We start from the raw sequence: 24,282 nt of genomic DNA, 5'->3' as shown, positions 1-24,282 counted from the left end.
TTCCTCCTAAAAGCTGACAAAATTTCCATTTCTATTTTTGCTGAATCTAAGTTTGATTCACCTTGATCAGCAAAGTGCATAACTCTATTATCACCCTGTCAGGCATTCATGCTTTCAGTGGCACATTTGAAAATGAGGTTGTCAGATTGTGAGAGTAGGCACATATTCAGGTGGGGAGAGACACCTTCCGAGCGTCGCCGTGATCCTGAAATCACCATGGTTTTCCTTAATCACAGGAGGACCTGACCACCGATTCTTTGTGCCACAGCTCTGCCACAGCTTGTACTGTTAGCCACTGGCTTTGATTATCTGAATCTAGTCCTTATCATAACTGATTCTGAGAGAGACATTGATCGTTCACTAATATTTATGACAAATTTGGTATCTTGTTTCAACCATGATTTTAAAATCAATACCAGCTCTAATCCCAACAATTATGACTTTCTTAATGTGGTTTTCCTTATCTGCCAAACATTGGCTGACATTATAGCAGTTGCAGTGATAAAAGGCACACTTTCAATTAGGATAAAGCCTTCCATATCTTTCAGCAGGGTGCATGCTTAAAAAAAAGCTTTTTCATAATTCGGGTACCAAATTAATCAAGCATGAATGTAATTATAATTTAACTGGCATGGAAATGTAATTTCAGCCTGATTTAGTATGTTTTTATGTTATTAATAGGGATGAAAAGGGTGATGCAGGTTGTGTTTGTTTGCCTTTGTTGCAAATGGCTCCTGCACACTTTCCAGCTGAATGCCATGGAGGAGCTCACAGTACAGTACCTGTGCTGATAAAACGTGTAGAGATGGTTCTTTACACTGTTTTTACTTCCAGTGTTATTGTTGCTTTTTCACAGTTTCACCTCCCAAAATTACCCCTTTTTTAAACTATTATTTACACCCCAAATCCCAGTTTTCCGATACAACCCAGTTTAACCCGCTCGCCCTGTCACTGTTTCACCATCACCATATAACCCAGTCATACCCAATCTCTCAGTCTCCCCCAGTTTCACCAGGTCACCCTGTCTCCTCCAGTTTAACCCCTTCACCCAACTCCTCTCTCCATTTAATCCTGCTGCAGTGGCCTGAGTCTGTTCCCCTGTTTCTCGCAGATCTTGAGTGCATGCCTGTTATAGAGCTGTAATCATGCCTGTGAGTTAGCACGCTGTGCAGTGAAGATTGTCTCCCCCGCACAAAGAGGCCAGCCTTTCACCAGCGAGGCAGTGCCACTGAGCAGTGGAGTGGGATAACTGTGTTTGACACAGATCCTGTGCTAGCTTCATTAGACACGGTATAACATGCCACGGGTGCGACTGGTAGTGTAGGTAATGCGGAGTGCAAGGATATCTTTCTTTGTGGAGACAACTGGAAAGAGGGACACAGATGCATGTTAAAGGGGATTTATGGTTCATTCACGAGGTTGATGTCAGTAGCCCTTTGGAATTATGGTGCGGCACATAAACAGGCATTGTAAAGCTGCGGCATAAAATGCCCATCCCCATTTCAGTGCTTTTGGGCTGAATTTTTTACATCGCTGCTTGAGTGAGCCACTATCTGGTCATATCCCATATCCTGTTCACTGTCTCTCAGAGGGGACAGAGAGACTGAGGCATTGTTTTCCATTGGAGAGGAAACAGCACAGTCTCAGTGTGGCTTTGGCTCCAAACTTACAGACAATAGTCTCCAGGATCAATATCCACCGGAACCTTTTCGGTGAAAACCAGACCGCACATGTACAACTAGGCACTGTGCACAACCTCACCACGCTATGCTCATGTGCACACACTATCTTCACACAGGCACACTCACTCTTCACTGCTTACACTGTCCTCACATGCTAGCACTGTACACACACTCACACACACACACACACACACACACACACTCACACACACACACACACACTCACACACTCACACACACACTCACACACACACAAACTCACAAACACACACACACACACACACACTCACACACACACACACTCACACATGCTCATTCATTTGTGCATTGAATGCTAAAGAAGCCATTGGAATATGCAGCTATGAATCTACAATATCCAACAGTGTTCTTTCTGTGCTATTGAAGAGGGTTTATACTGTTAGCTCCTCCAATTGAATTATTCCACCATTTTTATGACCTGGACTTTTACTGCCTTTTTGAATTGCTTTGCTATTGAATAGTCTAATTGAACACTTTGCTTTAATTCCATTCATTTCCGCATATTTCAAATAGCAGAAGAGTCCCATTGTTTGAGCTGTTACACTGACATGAGAAACAATGGGATTTTAAAGAAAACTAAAAATCATGTTTTGGTTATTTGAGGTACATAATAAGGTCACATGATACTGCATGCATATTCAACCGACTGAAACCTTTTAACACCCATATGATATTACAGACTTTTCTATTTCTACATTCATACTATGTAGTATGCTGGAATCCCATCACTAACTCTCTGTTCACTGTCCGCTGCAGCCTCTTCCCATCACATTCCTGCTTGTCTCTCTTATTAATTGTGAATAAATCGAGAGACAGTCATTGGGAATGTGTTGCTTATGTAAGAGAGCCTCTGTCTTTCCAATCAATCAGCATGTCACTGAACGTTAATGAGGTTTAATTATCGGGGGGTACGGTGCTAATTAAATGTTCAGCTTATGTTCAGGCTTATTCATGGTAGAAAGAGAACAGAAGTGGTGTCAGATTTGTCTCGTTCCGTTCAGCTCTGGAGTGAAATTTGCATCAGAATAAGTGCCACGGAACTGGTAACTGCCGTGGAAGGAATTTGAAGCAGTGCTGCTTCAGAAGTACAGGGAGCTTGCCGCATATTCCCGCCACCAAACACTCTGACTGATGATAAGAACGTGATGAAAGCAGAGCCATGGAAGGCTTTTGGCTTTTCGGGCATTGTGAAGTGAAAGTGAGCCTGTGCCATTACTGAATGTGTAACTTGACTTGCAATTAAGAGGTATTAGGGAGGATGAGAGGAGAGGTATATCTCTCACTGTGGATGCTTGGCATGTCATTGGGAGAAGCTAATGTTACGCTAACTAGGGCCAACCTAAATCAAGCCCAGCCCAGCATGATCAGCTCAAACAGAATTTATGTGTGCCCACACTAGATTAAAGGAACTCTACCAGTGTAAAATGTACTCTATCCAAGCTGATTTGTCTCAGATTTCAGAAGCCATATTCCACCGTTATTGACTCTCAGTCAACGTTAGCTTATAACCCAGCCCAGTCTGTAACCTGCAGCGTCTGAATCATTGGGCTCTGTTTCTAACCTGCAGCGTCTGGACCATGAAGCTCTGTCTCTAACCTGCAACGTCTGGGCTATTGGGCTCTCTCTCTAACCTGCAGCGTCTGGGCTATTGGGCTCTCTCTCTAACCTGCAGCGTCTGAACCATTGGGCTCTGTTTCTAACCTGCAGCGTCTGAAGCATTGGGCTCTGTTTCTAACCTGCAGCGTCTGAACCATGAAGCTCTGTCTCTAACCTGCAGCGTCTGAACCATGAAGCTCTGTCTCTAACCTGCAGCGTCTGAACCATGAAGCTCTGTCTCTAACCTGCAACGTCAGGGCCATTGGGCCATTGGGCTCAGTCTCTAACCTCCAGCGTCTGGACAATTGGGCCATTGGGCTCTCTCTCTAACCTGCAGCATCTGGGCCATTGGGGCCGGTCTGGCCTCTGAATGAGGGCCATTACTCTCTGAACCACTGTGTCTTTAATGGGAGCTGTGTTTTCAAACTTCTGTTTTGTTTGTGTGTTTCTGTGCATGAAGTACTCAGCAGAAACAGTACCCGTTCTCCTAACCTGCCCCCCAGGGGAATGAATGCCGCGTTACACTGCTACCAATAAACGCTGTCAGCAAACACACTCACTACACAAATCATTTCATGGACGTGGATGTACGAGCGACGAACACGGAGAGAGGGTTTTTATGTCAGTTAATTCCCCTCTCTCTGACTTTGCCTTCAGTCTTCAACTTCTCCGCTCCATTGAGTTTGAACCTTTGGGGCAAAGGCTTGCCCGGGGAAAAGTGTTATCATGCCGACCGCTCTCTCCTCATCCCTTATAATGCGTGAGATATGAGAATAAGGGCAATTTACAGAAAGATTGTATTGGATTTTTAGAAGCACTGCGGGGCTTAAGGCATATGGAGATAAAAGGCTACTGGTATTTGACCCTAATGCTGTTTTTTTCACCACTGACAGAAGTCTAGAAGAGCGGGTCTGTGTTTCTGTGCCATTCACAGTAGAATGCATTTGACATCTTTGTGTGTATCCGTGTGTGTATACGTGCATGTATATTGTATATGTGTGTGCATGAGTGTGTGTTTGTGTGTGTAACTGCTTTTTTATGTGCTTAGTTTCTCATTGCTTACTTGTTGGGCAAAGTAATCACCTTTTTCAGAGATTATTATTTATGGTGGTGGGGTGCTGCCTTTGCATCAGGGGAGGTAGGTAATTTCAGCTATGAAAAAAGGAAATTGAATCCAACTGTGGGGTATCTGACTCTCATTCACTGTGGGGTATCTGACTCTCATTCACTGTGGGGTATCTGACTCACACTCGCTGTGGGGTATCTGACTCACACTCGCTGTGGGGTATCTGACTCACACTCGCTGTGGGGTATCTGACTCACACTCGCTGTGGGGTATCTGACTCTCATTCACTATGGGGTATCTGACTCTCATTCACTGTGGGGTATCTGACTCTCATTCACTGTGGGGTATCTGACTCACACTCGCTGTGGGGTATCTGACTCACACTCGCTGTGGGGTATCTGACTCACACTCGCTGTGGGGTATCTGACTCACACTCGCTGTGGGGTATCTGACTCTCATTCACTATGGGGTATCTGATTCACACTTGTTGTGGGGTATCTGACTCACACTCACTGTGGGGTACCTGACACACACTTGGAGCATCATTTCTATAGCATTAATCAGAATAGGCATCCATACACGACCAATAGGAATAGTGAGCTGAATGAGAAAATGTTGCCATCCAGACTGGAGAGACACTGGTTTGGCCCAATCATGAGTAAATGAGAAATTGAATCTCTCACCTGTAACAAGGTTGCCTCCCTGGGCTGGTGAACCAGCATTGCTACAGGTTACAGATTAAATTATTGATTTACTTTTGGCCATTTGCTGTGGTTGGTGATCCTGCCACAGGGAATGGTGCCCAGCCTTACGGCATCTGATTCCCGGATGTGGGAGCAAACTGCTTGCCGACCGACCTTCTCAACCCTGATTGGTGCAGGGATGTTGTTAGACGTGCTTCGATTAAGTGCTAAGGCTGTGTGCTACTGTTTCACCCTTAAGCTCACAAGCCACTTGCAATGCAAGGAAAACAATACCAACTAAATTTATATGCAGAGAGAGGCGTAGGGGTGTTATTTACATTTTTGTCTCTTAAGAAAATAATAGAATGTGTTGAGACAGAGTAATGCAGTAGAGCTGTGTGTTTGATGAGAAAATTAAATGAAAATGTAAAAGTGCATGTTATCACTCTCACTCAGACATTTAAAAGATTGCATTAGGGGCTTGGGTATGTGGTCACATTTCATTTTTATTGTGTTCATTTTTTATTTCATCAATTGTAATCAGTACAGTGCCCCTGCAGTGTGGTCTGGCAGTAGAGGTTCATTTTTTTCAGTTTGAGGTAGGGCCCCTCTGTCTCTGTCATTGTTGCTATGGCACTTAAGATTCTGTTACTCTGTTGTGAGAGGTCAGCTCCTGCAGGCTTTCCTTTGATTGGTTGTGGCTTCCACTGCTCCTCTGGCTCTGCGATATTGAACATTTTGCTTGGAGGAAGAGACATGCACTCGCAATATGCATATGCTAATTTGTGAATGTTAATATTGTGCTGTGCTCTGACTCTTTTGTGAGCATTTGCTATATATAGCCTGCTTGGTTTATAAAAAAAAGGTTGAAGCATTGGTGAGTATACATGAGCTATATTAGACCATATATGCTGAGGTGCAGCCCAGTGCCCTGTTATAACTCCATTAAATGTGGTGAATAGGCAGAAGTCGTAGTTTAGCCAGATCCATTTTGCCCTTTTGTGGTTGAGTCGTCAACGTGCTAAATTATTGTTGCATTCATATTAGAATACAAAATACTGCGATCAGCCTCTTATTTGCAAAGCAGGGCAATAAAACTCCAATCTCCCCCTTGCCAACTCATGGTTTACAACCCTCACCTCACCACACCACAGACTCAGACAAATAAAAGACATATTCTTACAATCCTTGATACCATTTCTCTATGTCAAAATATTCCAATCTAAGAACAAAAATATACATTTCAGAAATTGCATGAATAAACAGTTTTTTTTTCTTAGCTCACTTTTATAGCATTTTCTACGACTGTTTTCTGACTAACACAAGTTTATTTGGTCATTCGTTCAGCCATTTTCAAGAACACTATATATTTGTTGGGGCTATACGTCAGATGTCAAGCAGATGTCATCTTGAACGACTTCTTATTGTTGCGTAAATGCATCGCTAGGTCCATGGTGAGCATGGTATGGTTACCAACCCTTTCCAACAAGGTATAATGTGTCATATTCCGGTGACGGACAGTTTAGGAATATTACTCTTTGCATAGCAGAATGAATATACAGACATACGCAATGACAGGATTTGGACTTTCTATAGAGTAATCTGTAATTGTACTGGCTAACAGGGCTAACGGGGCTCTGGTTAACTTAATTTTTAAATAAACCTCCAATCTAAACATCATGTCGGTTGGTTACAAAGCATTAGGGTCAGTAATTATTTTTGCAGAGCTTTTTGGACACTTTGGGCATGCTTTATAAAAACATACTCTCATAACAGAAGCCCTAGTTTAACTTAGATGTGGTGACTAGGTAAAGCATGCGTGTGTGCGTGATCTTTCAAATGTTGTGTATCTGTTTTCCGTTCCCATACTCTTGTTTTATATGTTTTATCTGCAGAGTGAAAGTGTAAACAAGCAAACAGCATCCATCGTGTCTGCTATGACTGCTGCTCTCCTCTCAGCTGGAGATGGCAGGTGTCACAACACTGCGAGCTGATGCTTTATCTCGGCTTGTCTCTCCCCCACTCCCTTCTCACTAAAGAGAGCTCTTCATATAATGTGCTCAGGCTAGCCTTCAGTCTGAGTGTGTGTGTGTGTGTGTGTATGTGTGTGTGTAAGGGAGAGGCGGGGGTGCTGGAATGCTGGCGTGAAACTGTTTATTCTCCCCTTTGAGTATTTTCAAGATGGAAACTTCACACAGTTTAACAAAGCACAGATATGCAGCAGAGGATAGCCATATGGTACAGTCAAACGAAAATGTAATTACTCTCCAGTTTCCAGTGAAAGGCAGTGCTAATGAGATCCATTGTGTTATGGCGGGTGCCTCTGTTTCTTCCTTGATGAAGGCTGTAACTCTACAAGATCAGAATGGTGGCACAAAGTCATACCAACATTTTGATTAATAGCATAGATTCCTTACACATTCACCTAATTTGCAATTTGTTTGTTTGGATTATTTTGTGTTAATAATATGGTAATAGATTTAGCTCTAAAGCTCAAATTTTCAGATAGTACAAAGCTGATGTCCGTTTACAAATGTTTGCTAATGAAGATAAGAATTTTAGATACGGGCCACACATCTCACTCGCAACCCCTCCCAGTCCCCAATGACACACTCCCTTTTACTACTAAATGGTTATCTCCCTGCGATGAAAGCTCTTATCTCTCCCCTACTCATTTAAGTCACTAAAGTGTTGGTTGTGGTGTTGCCAGGTGTTGGTACTATTGTAGCTGGGTGTTGTATTGGTTGTAACTGGGTGTTGGTAACATTGCAGTGTGATCTGTCTTATAGCTGGGTATTGAAGCCAGGTGTTGCTGTTGTCTTGAAGATAGGATGCTTATAGGTGGGGACAAAATAACACAGATGCACCCATGCACACTCACAAACACACACATGGATGCGCACACACACACACACACACACACATACACAAACGCACATGCGCACACACACACACAGGATGGATATCTGCATATCTGAGTCAGCCGATAGAGGCTCTAAATAACCCTCACACTGACTATGAGCATCTGCACCTTAATCTGTTTTGCATTGTGCACGCTTCACATGTGTAACAGAATGGGAAAACATATGCTCATATTTATGAAGGGTAACAATAATTCTGGAGACCACTGTATGTGTGTATGTGTTTTAGTCATATGTGCGTGCGGTGCACTAGAATAGGTTAACTGGTTGAACAGCAGGTCCAAACTCATGCCCATTAAATAGCTGGCCTGTGGAAGCCAGTTTACCGACCTCCGACATGCTATTTTTCTTCAGAATTTAGTTCATGCTCTTCCTTTGGTCCTGCACTCAAACGCACCCAGCCTACTTTTCTGTGTTTATTCTCCTTCTGCATTCCTTGTGTGAGATTTATTGTGGTCTGAAACTGCACTCCCTGCTCTAAAAAGCACCAGCAGCCATGTTGATGAATTAAAATGCAGAAAAAGAGCTCATTATTATGCAATATTCAAAAACTCAGGAAGGAAATTTAGTTAAGATGTTGGGTCAGTATCCGTGGTGCAACTGAACAGACACAGCTTTAGTTTACAATGAAGTAGTTTTACACCCTGTGACTTACATGTGCAGAATTTACACACTGACTTTCACTTTCATACTGGTGTAACACGCACCATTTTGATGTTCATTGTAATTTGGTATTGTCAAATAGAAAAAGCAGCGAAAAAAATAAAAAAAATAAAAAAGTAAAAGAAAAAAGAAAAATAAATAAAAAAAGAAAAAATGATATTGATAATTGCAGAGCAGTCCTTTTACTTAAATGTTTTTTTTTTTATGTTGAGTCATATTGAACATATTTTTCAATAAGATATCATGACTCAAAATGTGCTCTACCAAATGTCGAGCAGAACATAAAAAGGTTAAGAGAACCATTTCCTGAACCCACAGATTCCCACAACCGATAAACTGGAGCTCCACTGAAATCTAGTTTAGACTGATGCTACATTGGCTAATGAAAACAGATGGAAATGTGCTCATCGCAATGCTAGTGATAATGCAATTGGCATCCCTGAATTGTAATACCAAAGTTAATCACTATAGGAACAGTCATTTTTCACTGTCTTTTTCATTTCCACATGGCCTTTCCGTCTTGGGGGAAAAAGGTTCTCTTCTTCACATGGCCAAGGTTTGGTTCTGAAGAGCGGAGGTGGAAGCAGCCTGGCTGCCAGCTCACTGGAGATGAATGGTCCCTCCCTTCTGTTTCTGCTGCTGAGCTGCTCTCCTGCTATAATTTGATTGACCCCAATTAACTTTGCTGATCAGATGTTAATTAGCCATTTTATTTGGCTCAGTACGTGTGCATGTAAAGGCACAGCACTGGCAATGAGCATAGTAACAGTTTCCAGATCAGTGACTCATTACCAGCTTGATGTTTTTTAACTTATTGTTTATTCTTTGCCTTACCGCAATGTGTCTGAGCTAATATCTTAAGAACAGGGTGGTGTGATAACCCAAGTATTCAAGCAATGCTGTGTTGGCATAGGATTTTTTAAATTGCCGTGGCTTTCATTTTAATAGAATTCAGTTTATTACTGCATGATTATAAACATAGCAGACATTTCCTTTCTAAAATGACCTATCCTCATATCTATCCTCATCATGGAAAATATGGCCCCTGGGCCTTTGGAAAACTCTTGAATATCTTGCAAATTGCTTTTTTCACCAAACAACATGTTTTTATCTCTGGTCAGCGTATGCCACAGTCTTAAAGAGCTCGGGATATAGATTTATAACTAAAAAATTAAAGCAATTTTTTAATGTTAATGTGGTTAATATGCAAAAGCATATTTATGCCATCGTCTTTATCATTGTCTCACCATCTGCAGGGGAAGGCAGTCTGAGGCAGTCAGCAGCGATAGTGCTCAATCCCGAAATGAATCCTTCAGCTGTGAGGCCTGGACACTGAGCTGATCTCCATTAGAGCTGCCTCATAAGGAGCCTCTCAGCTATCTTTTATTCATCAAAACGCTTCACGAGGAAAAGATGCCCCTCTAATGGCAATGAAACCACACACGCGCAGGCAGGCACGAGCGCGCACACACACACACACACACACACGCACATACACACACATACACACACACACGTACACACACATACACACACACACACACATACACACATACACACACACACACGTACACACACATACACACACACACACACATACACACACATACACACACACACACGCACACATACACACACCCACACATACACACACACACGCAGGCACATACACGCACACACACACACACGTACACACACACACACACACACACACTGAAAAGTGCTTTATTGGAGACCTTTAATGATATAACCAATTAAGCCGCATCATGTCAGCTCCGGATGCCATGAAACATAATCATCCCGTATTTACAGCCCATGACTTTTAGTATGTCAAATCACCTTATGCTCTCATTTTATGAAATGTGCTGTGTGGCAGATGATTCAGAAAGGGGTTGCCATTTTATTGAATTACTCTGTGGACTCGCAGGTGAAGTAAGCTGGGCACTAATAAATAAAATGTCTGTATGCCTGGTCACTGAAACAGACAAACCGAACCTAGATTGTCTTAAAATAAGCTGAAGGAAATTATTCTAAAAGAATGTCGACACTTCTTTTTAACAGCTGTAACTGATGAAGACATTGTATAAAAACAGCTTACACCAGTCCTTGGACCAAGGTTTAAATTCCCTGTGAAGGATTATTAATACGATAGAATATTCGACTGATAGATAGCACCTCTCCCTACACTCTCCGCTCCTCAGCATGCTTAGAGACTTCTCCCAGTCACTATCTATCAGTTTTATTGAAAGACAATTATATTAATAATATTTTATGGAGATTTTTTTGCCACAGTAAGCCTGCATTTAATCACAAGTTCGCCTTCTGCCGACCCCTATTACAGCTAGCCTCGTGTCTTTGTGTTTGAACCAAAGCTGCTTACGGTGGCATGCCAAGCCCTGCTAATGCATGCAGGACCATGGATCCCCTGTCCATGCCTTTGAGACAGGAGGCACCTTTACTGACTTACTGACGCTATTGACACTGGAATCCTCCAAGGCATCGTTTTTTTGACATGCTTGTGTTTCTGAGTCAAGATTGATTCAAGTTACGTACCAAATTGATTTTTATAACGATTGTACACAACTTCCAGTCTACTGCTACTTTCATTCTGTGTTTTCAGTTATTCTACTGTATAGATCTGGCGGTTTATGTTTGCTTTTTCACCCCGCAATATGTAACCCCGCACTAAGCCCCATTGTCAGTTAAACTGCTCTTAGGGAAAGTCCTGACTTGAAAGCCTCTCTTAATCTGTGCGGCTCTCACAGGCCTTACTTTGTAGACCCAGTTAGGTTTGCTTTGTGGCTTTCCAGCTTGCAGTATATTTGTGTTGTGGTGCACACTATAATGTTTTGTAACCCAGACTGTATTGAGTTTAAGGCCACCGCCAAGTGACACTGGGTTTGCAGCTCAGGGTAATTTTGCCTCCCATTAAGATGCCTTTGTGGGTCACACTTTGCTGAGATTATGGGCTTCATAATGGGGTTTGAGCCCAGACTATACTGGTTTTGTCGGAGAATGAGCCCCTCTGGATGTTTGCTCTCTCTGGGTGCTTCTGGGCACATTCATGAATGTGAATCATAAAAAAACTTCCCTCATGCATCTGCCAGCCAATCTGCGCAGGAGAGGCCTGGTGTCCCTGTTCCTTCTCTCTCTCTCTCTCTCTCGCTCTCTCTCTCTCGCTCTATCTCTCTCTCGCTCTCTCTCTCTCTCTCGCTCTCTCTCTCTTTCTCTCTCTCTCGCTCTCTCTCTCTCTCGCTCTCTCTCTTTCTCTCTCTCTCTCGCTCTCTCTCTCGCTCTCTCTCTCTCTCTCTCTTTCTCTCTCTCTCTCACTCTCTCTCTCTCTCGCTCTCGCTCTCTCTCTCTCTCTCTCTCTCTCTCTCTCTTTCTCTCTCGCTCTCTCTCTCTCTCTCTCTCTCTCTCTCTCTCTCCCACACACACACACACACACCCCTTTCACTATCTGTAGCTCACAATGCTCCCTTTATCTCTATTTTCAGAGCTCCAGGGATGCTGGTCAGCCTTCTAATGCCATTGAGTGCAGTAAATAAATGCATGGCGGACCTTGGCCAAGGTCAAGCCCACTTCAGCTCAAAGCACAGATTGAACTCATCACAACTTGGTGACAGTAATTGAAATGGTGTAATTGTCGGGGCAGGTAATTTTACGGTGAAGTGAATCCCAATAGAGGAGGAGGGTGGAGGCATGAAATGGAGAGACAGAGGGGTATTAACGAAAGGGATTGTGTCTGGCCTTCTTCTCGTATTGTGGCCCACATCGAGTTATGGAACCCCAAAATAACCACCGCAATTCCATGATCACCCAGTGTCCCAGTATCCAATTATAGGATTCCATGAGATGAGGCTGGAAAATTGATTGCCCTTCAGTGAGCAGGCTTAGACAAGACCACAGACGATATTATGCTCTATAGTATTTTCTAGTGTTTTCTCTGTAGTATTGAGCGTTATTGTCTTTTGTTCTTTGTAATTTTAGCGTGTTTACCTACTCATGTTGCGCTCAATGTGATTCAGCAGCCTCCAGCATGGTGGCGGTGGGTGGATCATGGACCGTGATTATGAGGCTGGTGATGGTGGTGAATATGTAGATGCTGATGATGATGATGATGATGATGAGGATGATGATGATGTAACTCTCTCCTCAGATGGAGAGAAGCAGTCAGAGGGGACGGAGACGAGTCGCAGGAGGCAGTCCCGCTCCTCGTCCAATCACCACAGGAACGACGACGTGAGTGACAGCCGTGAAGACGATCCTGCGGTGAGTGATGCTAACCCTGCACTGCGGCTCAGTCTGCACAGGGTCTGCACAGGGTCTGCACAGAGTCTACACAGTCTGTACAGGGTTTGCACAGGGTCTGCACAGGGTCTGCACAGAGTCTACACAGTCTGCACAGGGTCTGCACAGGGTCTGCACAGAGTCTACACAGTCTGTACAGGGTCTGCACAGAGTCTACACAGTCTGTACAGGGTCTGCACAGAGTCTGCACAGAGACAGCACGGGGTCTGCATGGGGTCTGCACAGGGTCTGCACAGGGTCTACACAGAGTATGCACAGGGTCTGCACAGAGTCTACACAGAGTATGCACAGGGTCTGCACAGTCTGTACAGGGTCCACACAGGGTCTGCATAGGGTCTGCCCAAGGTCTACATGGGGTCTGTACAGGGTCTGCACAGGGTCTACACAGGGTCTGCATGGGGTTTGCACAGAGACAGCACAGGAACTGCACAGGGTCTACACAGGACCCACACCTCTCATGGCATTCCTGTCTCTCTGATCTGCCAATGGATGACAGTGGCTCATATTTGCTTAGGATGATTGTGATCTAATCCATGCCTAAGCAAACATAACTGTTTCACATTTACTCATTCATAGGGGTGAACCAAATGAGCAAATATCAATCCTCTTCACTCACAGTCTCCCTAAAATAATTGCCTACGGTGGAAGGAGATTGAAAATGTTTTTCAAAAGTAGCCCAGTCACGGCCGTTTCTGACCTTCAGGATTAAATGTCAAGTTGCCGCCGTAGCGATGAATTCTGTGCAGCTTGCTTCAGTCCTCCATCAGGACATTTCAGACAGCCATTAGAGTGCACTCTCGTGAGCTTTAATCTCAGGGGTCAAACTCACTAAATATTCAGTGGATGGGCATACGGCTTTGTAAGTGTGTGTATGTGTGTGTGTGTGTGTGTGTGTGTGTGCCTGTGTGTATGTGTGAGAGAGAGAGAGAGAGAGAGAGAGAGAGAGAGAGACCGTTCTGGTTAGTCTGGTTTCTTCTCTGTGGCGTGCAAATACAAAAACTGCATCACTTGGAGCTGAACATCATTATCATTTTTGCCAGATATTAAAAGCTGTGATAGACTGTGCTAAAACACTGATTTTCAGCTGTGGTGGTAGAGAACTCACTGTTCCAAGTACTTCATTTATTTTCTCTGTATTTTGCCGGAAGTGTGTTAGACATTTAAACCATTTAATCACTAAATTGGCATCTTTAATTTGTGGGGGCAATAAGGCCTCCACTGCCTTGTCATGTGACAAATCCTTCAGTAAAGTAGGATGACCACATTAAAGTGAATCCTCCCGTGGCTCGTTCCTGGGCTCCAGATGTAGGATAAGCCCCCTGTAGCTGCCTCTCTACACCATGATTCAAAGATACAAGCTGTCCTTTCAGCTCCAACTGAGGGAGATTGTACCAGATCTTCGTTGTAAACATGAACTCATTGTAAATGGTGGCCATCTTGGGTTACTGGGAAAGGCCTGTATCAGATGGGGGCTGGATTATTTCTGCTGCAGCAAGACCTGTCAGAGATGATACGATGATTATTTCTCGTATGAAGGAAATACATCTCCATTTCTGCCGCTTCCTGTGCTCTCCTAGTGAGGCTCCAGAGGTACTTGTGGCGCTGCCGATAACGAGAGCAGAGCCTTTAGCTCCAGCTAATAACCGCTTCTGTTACACAGACGGGTTCAGCTGAGGGCGTGTCTGGTCCCTTTAAACCGGTTTATGTCTACAAATAAATGCATGATTTGCAGGAAAATCTGTTCTTTTACTCAGGCAGGGGGAGAAAGGAAAGGATGATGCTCAAACCTTTAAAACCTTTAAAAGATCCAAAGGACTATAAAGCAGAGGCAGAGAAACACAACCCTCTTCAGGCTCACACACACCCTGACACACACCCTCACACACACACTCACACACAGCCTCACACTCATTCACACACACCCTCACACACAGCCTCACACACACACACTCACACACATTCACACACACCCTCACACACAGCCTCACACACACACACTCACACACATTCACACACAGCCTTACACCCTCCCTCACACACACTCACACACAGCCTCACACTCACTCACACACACCCTCACACACACACTCACACAAACTCACACACAGCCTCACACCCTCCCTCACACACACACTCACACCCACCCTCACACACACCCTCACACACACACTCACACACATACACTCACACACAGCCTCACACTCACTCACACGCACCCTCACACACAGCCTCACACACACACTCACACACACTCACACACACCCTCACACTCACTCACACACACACACACACACACACACACTCACACACAGCCTCACACACACACCCTCCCACACTGCCTCACACACACCCTCACACACAGACTACATGGAGTTTTGGGTGACAGGACAGTAGTTTCTCTGTGGAATCATACAGTAGCTTAGGGAGATAGGATAGCAGTCTCTCTGTGGAATTATAGCTTAGGGAGATAGAATTTTGGTTTATCTGTGTTATCATAGCTTCGAGAGATAGGATAGCAGTTTATCTGTGGAATTATAGCTTTGGGAGATAGAATTGTGGTTTATTTGTGTTATCATAGCTTAGGGAGCGAGGGCAGTGGTTGCTCTGTGGAATGATAGCTTAGGGAGATAGAATAGTGGTTTCTTTGTGTTATCATAGCTTTGAGAGATGGGAGAGCAGTTTCTCTGTGAAATTACAGGTTAGGGAGATAGAATAGTGGTTTCTCTGTGGAATTATAGTTTAAGAAGACAGACAGGACTGTGGTTTCTCTGTGGAATCGTAGCTTGGGGAAACAGGACAGTGGTTTCTCTGTGGAACTATAAGTTAGGGAGAGAGGACAGCAGTTTCTCTGTGGAATCAGTGCTTGGGAATACAGACAGGACAGTGGTTTCTCTGTGAAATCATAGGAAGTGTGGCTGACGAAGAGAGACAGGAGTCTTTCTGGAATCATAGGAAGTGTGGCTGACGAAGAGAGACAGGAGTCTTTCTGGAATCATAGGAAGTGTGGCTGACGAAGAGAGACAGGAGTCTTTCTGGAATCATAACTCAGAGAGGCAGTGCCTGATGTGACTGACACTGTAAGACTGAGAGTGTGTAGGTTCTATGATCCTATATACTGTACAGTATGAAGCCTCTGTAATTGCCTGTGGCACCATCATCATACAGTATGTAGGTGAATGTCCACATCTCTGTTCTTACACGAGTGTCATCTTGCAATTTCAGTTGTATCTAGAAATTTTTTTCATTATTATCATAAATTTGTTGTTTATAGGGCACTAAGTACATGTGTGAAATTATATACAGTACTGTGTAAAAGTCTTAGGTACCTGTATAACATTCTGTACAAATAAGATTCTTTCAAAAATAATTCAATGAAATGTCCTAAATAAACGTACTATACATTTTACATCACATTACATTACATTGTAGTAATTTGGCAGAATAGTTAAAAACTGAATCAAATCAATATTTTTGGTGACCACCCTTCAGCATTAAAACTGCATCACTTCTCTGAGATAGCCAATGCTGTCCTGCAGTTCTCTAAGACAATCAGCAGGGAGGTTGTTCCAAGCATGTGGGAAAACTTGCCACAGTTCTTCTGCAGACTTTGGTTGGCTCCTTGCTTCTGATCTCAGACAGCCTTGATCAAGTTTTTATGTAAAAAGTAGTCAATTGCTTACAGTAATATCTTACTTTTTAAAATTAAATTCAAAAATGTCTCTGTATAATTAAAACCTTTGGAAAATGAATATTTGGAAATCTCAAATGTGTTCTTTTATACTAACACACACACAAAAATAAATATATATAATAAAGTCTAGGGTGCCTAAGACTTCTGCACAGTACTGTACAAAAATACTGTTGAAAAGTATGAAAAACAGTTACATTTAAAAGTCGTATCTGCTTGGAGCCCATTCACTTTGGAATAATTGAAGCTCAATATCTCAAAACTACTCAGAACGCAGACAGAGCATCCTAATTCTCAGCTTGCGTCTCGATAGCGGCATCTTCCACTTTGATTAACGGGCACAGTGCAATATCAAGCGCAGTTACACAGTCCCTTTGACTTTTATGATTTTTTTGTTTGACCGAATGTGCTCAGATCTCCCTTGTGCAAGTTGCAGGCGGTAGTGTGGCTCCGAAAAGAAATAAAAAAAGAAGTGCGAACTGTAATGTAGAAATAAAACGTCAGTGCAGCATAAAAACCGTTGCTTTAAAATGCCTAGCTCTGATTGAGGCTGTAGAGTGAATATGTTTGTGGCTGTGGGTGATTTTAATAACATCGAGACCATTAACGTTTCCCATAAAGAAAGCGGTTCAGCTGTACTGTTAACCTCAGATTGCTTGCGAGGCTGTAAATATCCTGGCTGCTTGCCGGCTGATAGTTATGTGTTTGGCATGGTGTCTGGCCTGCAGCGGCCTCCTCGCACCCCTGCTCTGATACTGTATGTCTGGGTTTGTGGCCGTGGGATAAATGGGGCGGGCATTTTAGGTGACCGACTGCAGGCAGGCCGGGAGTCTGGTGAAGGCCGAGTCACACCGACTTGCACGGCGGGCTGCTTTCTACCGGTCCCCACTGGATGCTTGTCCCCTCCAGTAAAACCACGGTCGATTGAGCTGTGCCCAAACAGCAGGGACGTGTTTACACAGCGATTCGGCCCATCTGTATGGCAACTTTGTTTCATCAGAGGGTACCTGCAGGGCTTATAGGCCCATTTCAACTGGCATCTCTTCACTGTGCTCATAAGAAAACAGCAGTGATACTGATCATCCAAAAGTATTTATATAACTTGAGGCTACAGGAGGAGACCAGACAACCTGGTGAGGTTTGGTACTAGATTCTGTTATTCTATAGCACAGTAGCATCAGTGGTTTTGGCTGGAATCTGTGGTTCTGTACTGGAGTATATGGTTCTGGTCCATCTATATGGTTCTGGTCCATCAGATGTGTGCTAGAGGCTGTACTGTGATTCTATATTGGAATGTGTGGATGTGGTTCTCCGGGCCTTTCCTCGGGCCTATGATGCTGGTTTATTGACTCTCAGCAGTATCGAGGGGGACCACAGCACTTTTTTTTCAGTGCTCAGATCTGATCTCGGTGTAAAGCATGACTGAGTCTGGGTGAGTCACATGACCTTTCCCCTGTCTCAGCTCTGACTGCCTCCATCACTCCCAGATGGGCTCCAATTCCCATGAGCTCCTTGTGTCTTCAACCAGTAGGCAGCTCATGCAGCTAAATCCCTCGCTGAAATAAATTAATATTGCACACACTGTGCTACAAGAGATATGGTTTCATGTGATGTGTGAGTTGTTTTAGAGTCTGCTGTTTTAGTTCTGGGGTAATTCATTACTTCATTAGTTTTATTACGGTGTGCCCTCCCCCCTTTTTACAGAATTAATCTCTGAGGCTGTGTGTTATGATTTATTAGAAAGCAGTATAAAATTGAGTGGTTTGGTGCCTCTCATTAATGAATCAATAAATGATCCTTTGAATGAGTGGATTTTTAGAAAAGCCCTTTCAGCCTCCACTATTCATGTTCCTAATGCAGTTCTCATCCCTGTACTGCCTTTTCACTGACAACATCTGTGCTCTTGTGCAAATATTATTTTTTGCTTTACGTACACAAGGGGTTCTTTCCATCGTCCATGGGAACGGGACCTGGAGATTAATTCAGTCAGTTCATTAAACTGCAGCCTTTGTTTCAGATCTAGTTTTGCATCAAACACACCTATTTATTAATTTATTTATTTATTTCTTGATTGTTTGGTATGATAGATATAATGGATAGAGGTAAACTGGAAAAAACAACAATTCCCAACAATGACTTGCTGTCAATTTTAGTTGGAGTGACAATAAAATATTGAACTTATACTTGGATGTAACATTTACACCTCAAGGTATTTTCAAACGCTTGTCCCTAGGTGAGCCATAAACACATCTATTCCATTTAATGCACATACACTCACCGAGCACTTTATTAGGAACATTTTTACTTTATTACACCTACTTATTCATGCGATTATCTAATCAGCCAATTTTGTGGCAGCAGTGTAATGCATACAATCTTGTAGATACAGGTCAGGAGCTTCAGTTAATGTTCTCATCAACCATCAGAATGGGGGAAAATGTGATCTTTGGGACTTTCAATGTGGAATGATTGTTGGTTGTAGACAGGCTGGTTTGAATATCTCAGAAACTGCTCATCTCCTGGGATTTTCATGCACACTAATCGCTAGAGTTTGCAAAGAATGGTGAAAAAAATATATATATATAATCCAGTGAGAAGCAGTTGTTAATGAGAGACGGCAGAGGAGAATGGTCAGGCTGGTCAGAGCTGACAGGAAGGTGACAGTAACGCAAATAACCACACATTACAACAGTGGTAAGCAGAAGAGCATCTCTGAACACACAACGCATCATAACTCTTAGTGGATAGGTTACAGCAGCAGAAGTCGAAAAGATAAGTCTAATAAATACCTAATAAAGTGCTCACTGAGTGTATTTCTGTATTGAATGTAAGTATGTCTAATGGATGTAGATTAATTTCTGCATCTAATGCTGTAAGCACCTTTGGCAGCTGTCCACTACCTTCCTGGATGTGTTGGTTTTATCATAGTTTTACATAACGAGAGCAGAGAATAATTAGCCATCTCACACTGGGCTGCTGAGGCTTCACACACAAACAGATGGAAGAGTAAAGCTTTCCAGAGTGATGTGCAGTCGTAAAAGGTTTTCATGTAAATCATTATGGTGGAAGCTGATACACTTTGATTGACACGTAGCGTGTGGGTATTTTCCATTGCTAGAGGTTGACCTTCCATGTTCTCTCTAAAATATTTGAAGCCATTTCCTAACATGTTCCTTTCTACTATGCGTGGGAAAGTATAGTTTTTGCAATATTTGCCGTTTTAATATAATTAGAAAGTGCACCCTCAAACAGACCCGTAAGTGAATCCTGATGACCAGAAGAGGGAGTCTGTCATATAATGTAATATAATAGATTACAGCATTTTCTGTACACTATTATACTATCGTATGGCTTAATGGTGTTACTGTACACTATTGTATCTCTGTACAGGTCTGCGCCACTAGTGTACACTATTGTAACTCTGTACCACTCTGTTGCACTAGTGTACGCTACCGTATGGCACCAAAGCACTGCTGTATACTGCTATGCTACTATATGGCTACATAACATTATAACATTATAACATAACATTTATACTGTTATATGTACTATACTAGCCTTCAGCAGTGCTTCTGACCCTGTCTAGTGAGCTAATGTATACTACTAAAGAGGCTTACTGGAGAGTACCTTTCATACCGACGTGCCTCTGCACTGCTCCTTGCCACTCTGTAGCTTCACACTGCTGCTGAACCCGGAGGAGTGGCATGGTGGACGACAGACCCCAACAGCATCCCACAGGAAACAGAGAGAGCTGCAGAGCTGATTCAGAGAGATTATATAAGCATCTGTCCCAGCTCCTGTTCCTGTTTCCACCCTGTGTTTGTGATGGCACTCATACAGAGGACAGGAACAGCCAGACGGAGAAAACAAAAGTGCAGAGAATTGTTCCTTTGAAGCCCGTGATGTCAAAGTTGAAAAAATCTGATGGGAGTCAACAAGTATTGGCAACTGAGCAGAGTGGATGGCTGAAACGCAATGAATAATTGATGTAAAACTCTACGCTGTGGTGCACTGCATTTGCTTTATCCCCAAGAGAAAACTGCTGGGTGTGTCATGGCAGTGGTTTTATAGGAGCTGAATTTGCTATAGCCTCATGGTGGCATGGAGTTTTTCATGAAATTGTTCGGATATAGCTTCAGTATATATTTCCTTCATTGTGTTCAAAACATTATCAACAAAAAAAATATCAACAAATATTGCTGGCACTATTGGTGTAAGTATAATGTATAATGGCATAAGTATAATGACAAAAAAAATGTAATAGCTGATATAAAAGAACAGGCTAAAAGTTTAGACCGTTCAGAGCATTGCCCTTACCACACTGCAATTTTAGTCTGTGCAGGGTGTTTTAATATCAGCTGTTCAGTCAAATATTAGATGTTCAGTGAGTTAAAAATGAAAGTGTGGTATGATAAGGCCTACACGATGAGTGAGTTAACACATTCTTGCTGGTACTCCCTCCTAGATCATCAAGCACTTCAGCTAAACTGAGATTAAAGAGAGGAGCACTGGATGGAGTCTCCAGTGTCCTTCCATCTTGCCTGTAGGAGATGCCTTTCCCTGCTAGTCAGCTAGCCACATGTAGCTCATGATGCATCGTCTCCTATTGAGGAACGGGCCATTGCACACACTTGACATTGATTTTTTTTTTTTTTACCTGTCTCCGGGCTCCGTGATTGATTTCCCCACAAAACATTGACTCTTGTTCTCTGCCCACAATCGCTCTTCATGCTGAAAATGGGTCCTGTCCACTTCTCTGTGGTTATTAATAGTCAGCTCGCTGGCGGCGTTGTTTCTGCCAGCCTTCGCCTCCCCTCTTCATCACTGTGATTGGGCGATGGCGCTCCCTTTATGAGCTCTGCTGCTTTAGTTGTCAGGTCATGGACCTACAATCTCTTTCATGAGCTGCTTTCCCTGTTGATTCTGTCACGTTCGGGCCGCCATATAATACGCTGCTTCTCAACTGCTGTTGCGTCACAATCTGGGATAATGTGAAAAGTGATCATTTTTCTGCGTTGTTTCACCAATTTGATCATAAGTGGAGTACAATAAGCAGTAAAACTGGACACATGGCAGGTGTAGAGGGATCATATTGCTTAAGACAAAGGTGAAAGATGAGAGTGTGCAGAGTGTCATGGAGACTCAGTGATTGTACAGGGTGGAGTGTCATGGAGACTCAGTGATTGTAGAGATGGTGGAGTGTCATGGAGACTCAGTGATTGTAGAAATGGTGGAGTATGATGGAGACTCAGTGATTGAATGGTGGAGTGTCATGGAGACTCAGTGATTGTACAGGGTGGAGTGTCATGGAGACTCAGTGATTGTAGAGATGGTGGAGTATGATGGAGACTCAGTGATTGTAGAGACAGTGGAGTATGATGGAGACTCAGTGATTGAATGGTGGAGTGTCATGGAGACTCAGTGATCATAGATGTGAGTGGAGACTCAGTCATAGATGAGCCCAGAAACCAGATGTATAAAACACCTGTAATGTAACGGATAACAGTATGGCTGTTTTTTATGTATCTCTGCTACATAATTATTTCACTCTGATCTCCTAAAAGTAGCAACTGTACACAAGCCTAACGGAAAGGAAGAGAGTATGTTTTTTTCCCCCTCTGTTACTTGATTGTTTTTGCATCGATTCTTTTTTATGGCCTAATATACACCACTGGGTTTATTTTGTTGTCACACAAAAAGCAAGGCTGTTTCTCCTCACTCCGAGCTGTAAAAGTCTTGCGCGATCGATCTGTTGATCAATGCCATCGGCTCCCTGTGCCCACAGGTGCCTCTCACCGTTCCGCAATCACTGAAGCGTTCAGATGGACCTGCACCCAGGCGTTTCTCTTTTAATTGGAATCTTTGTCTGCTCATGCCGATGTTTCCACTGTCTGGCGTGCCTGTGAAGTAGGCAGGGCCTGTTCAGGTGTTGTACTCTGGCTATCTTTGCTCCTGCTTAAACGGGAGGGAACAGAGTTGTATTTGCCACTCAATTTGTCTCTCACTTACAGAGCTATGAGATACGTACGTAATTAACAATGACAACGAACGTAATGAATGCACAAAGAATAAAGTCGTGCTGCTTCTCTCCTGGAAATCATGTTTATATAACATCCATATGACATGGAGTCATACACTCAGTGAGCACTTTATTAGGTATTTATTGGACTGATTTTTTTTACTTCTACTGCTGCAGCCTATCCACTTATGATGTGTTGTGTGTTCAGAGATGCTCTTCTGCAGACCACTGTTGCAATTTGTGGTTATTTGCGTTACTGTCACACATGAGGTAATCAGGAGAGCTGGCATAATTATCAGTTCATCCAGTTATTTGGTATAATTACTTGTGTATATTGTGGGGAATTGGTCTGCAACTGTACTGTGCAGTGAGGAAAAGGTAAAATAAACGTGGACAATTAAAACACACAAACGGTCATTTCAATATACTTTATTAAAGTCAAATATTAGTCTACCACACAGAATAAGAACTAATTCATTGTTAAATAGGCTACAATCTCCCTGAAATTATGCGTAGGCGTATTAACAATTTTAATCTACTACTTATCATTCGTGCAACAAGCTATCACAGAATGATTCAATGAATGGCAGAACGGATCCAGCAGAAGGGGCAGTGCAAGTCATTATGGTAAAATCTGGTCATTTTTCCAATTAATCTTACTTTCTGTGGGGAAATGTACAAAAGCACTGCATGTTGCTTGTCTAGTTAAAATGGGTAGTTTCAAAGGATTTGCCCAAGTTCGTCTAGCCTACCACATCCCGATGGGAGATGTCTGGAACCTGTCTGGTTTCCTGCTTCGGTGATAAGGTTTTTAGCCTTGTTCTTGGTGATATTTTATTTGGCTAAGCCACTACAAAAGTCTCCTAGTTATAACAAGACCGCTACTACAGCTATGACAAGAATATCTAGAGATAGCTAGCCAATTGACACATAGCTACGATTTCTGCAGCCTGCACTTAGCCTTTATGTGGGCGTTACCAGACGTGGGGCCAAGACATAGAAAATCCACTACGACAGAAGGGGTTCCCTGCCATACTGTCAGGGCCGGCCTCGCTGACAGATAATTGGCAGCATCAAGCGCCATACACTACAGGACAGATTTGTATTACAATTTGTATTACTTTGAGTGCATTTTAAAAGTGGAAGTGCAGATAATATCTATCAAAGGTTGACAAAATTGACACATTTTCTTTTCACTGCACTGAACTGCTGTGCTTCAGGGATAAGTCAACGAGTGATAACAACCCAATACCGCCAAACTAGTGATGGGGCCAGGCCTCACTGGCCCCGAATGTAGAGAGGCCACTGCACTTGAGTAACTCCACTCGGGTGTAAAGGGAAAGTATTTTCTGCTCAGGTGGCGCATTGGTCCAATCACTGCAGGATCCCACATGAAGATGTAGTATGCATTCCTTGCTCTAATGCTTCATATAAAAATGCTTCAGGAGCCCACAGCAGTATGAGGTCGCTCTGATTGTGGAAACTGGCCATGGAGGGAAGGGTATTTGCATTAACCTTTTTACATGCTTCGTTATTTCATTATTTCACTTCAAGGATGCTGAGTGCTGAGTTTAAGGATTCAGGGAGTAACGAAACAAACTCTCTGTCAGCGGT

The 24,282-nt window shown here is 43.1% G+C and overlaps 1 protein-coding gene across 1 annotated transcript in view; it reads left to right on the top strand.

The window, feature by feature from the left end:
• The window catches only part of LOC133130568 (N-acetyl-beta-glucosaminyl-glycoprotein 4-beta-N-acetylgalactosaminyltransferase 1-like), a 98,034-nt gene that overhangs the window by 9,968 nt on the left and 63,784 nt on the right, over positions 1-24,282 (top strand). The window contains exon 3 of the mRNA XM_061245232.1: positions 12,810-12,922. Coding sequence (XP_061101216.1) covers positions 12,810-12,922 — 113 coding nt within the window. The remainder of the gene's footprint in view (positions 1-12,809; positions 12,923-24,282) is intronic.

The sequence above is a fragment of the Conger conger genome, chromosome 6, assembly GCF_963514075.1.
Source record: "Conger conger chromosome 6, fConCon1.1, whole genome shotgun sequence".
Classification (NCBI taxonomy): domain Eukaryota; kingdom Metazoa; phylum Chordata; class Actinopteri; order Anguilliformes; family Congridae; genus Conger; species Conger conger.
This window is presented reverse-complemented; position numbering and strand designations above follow the sequence as displayed.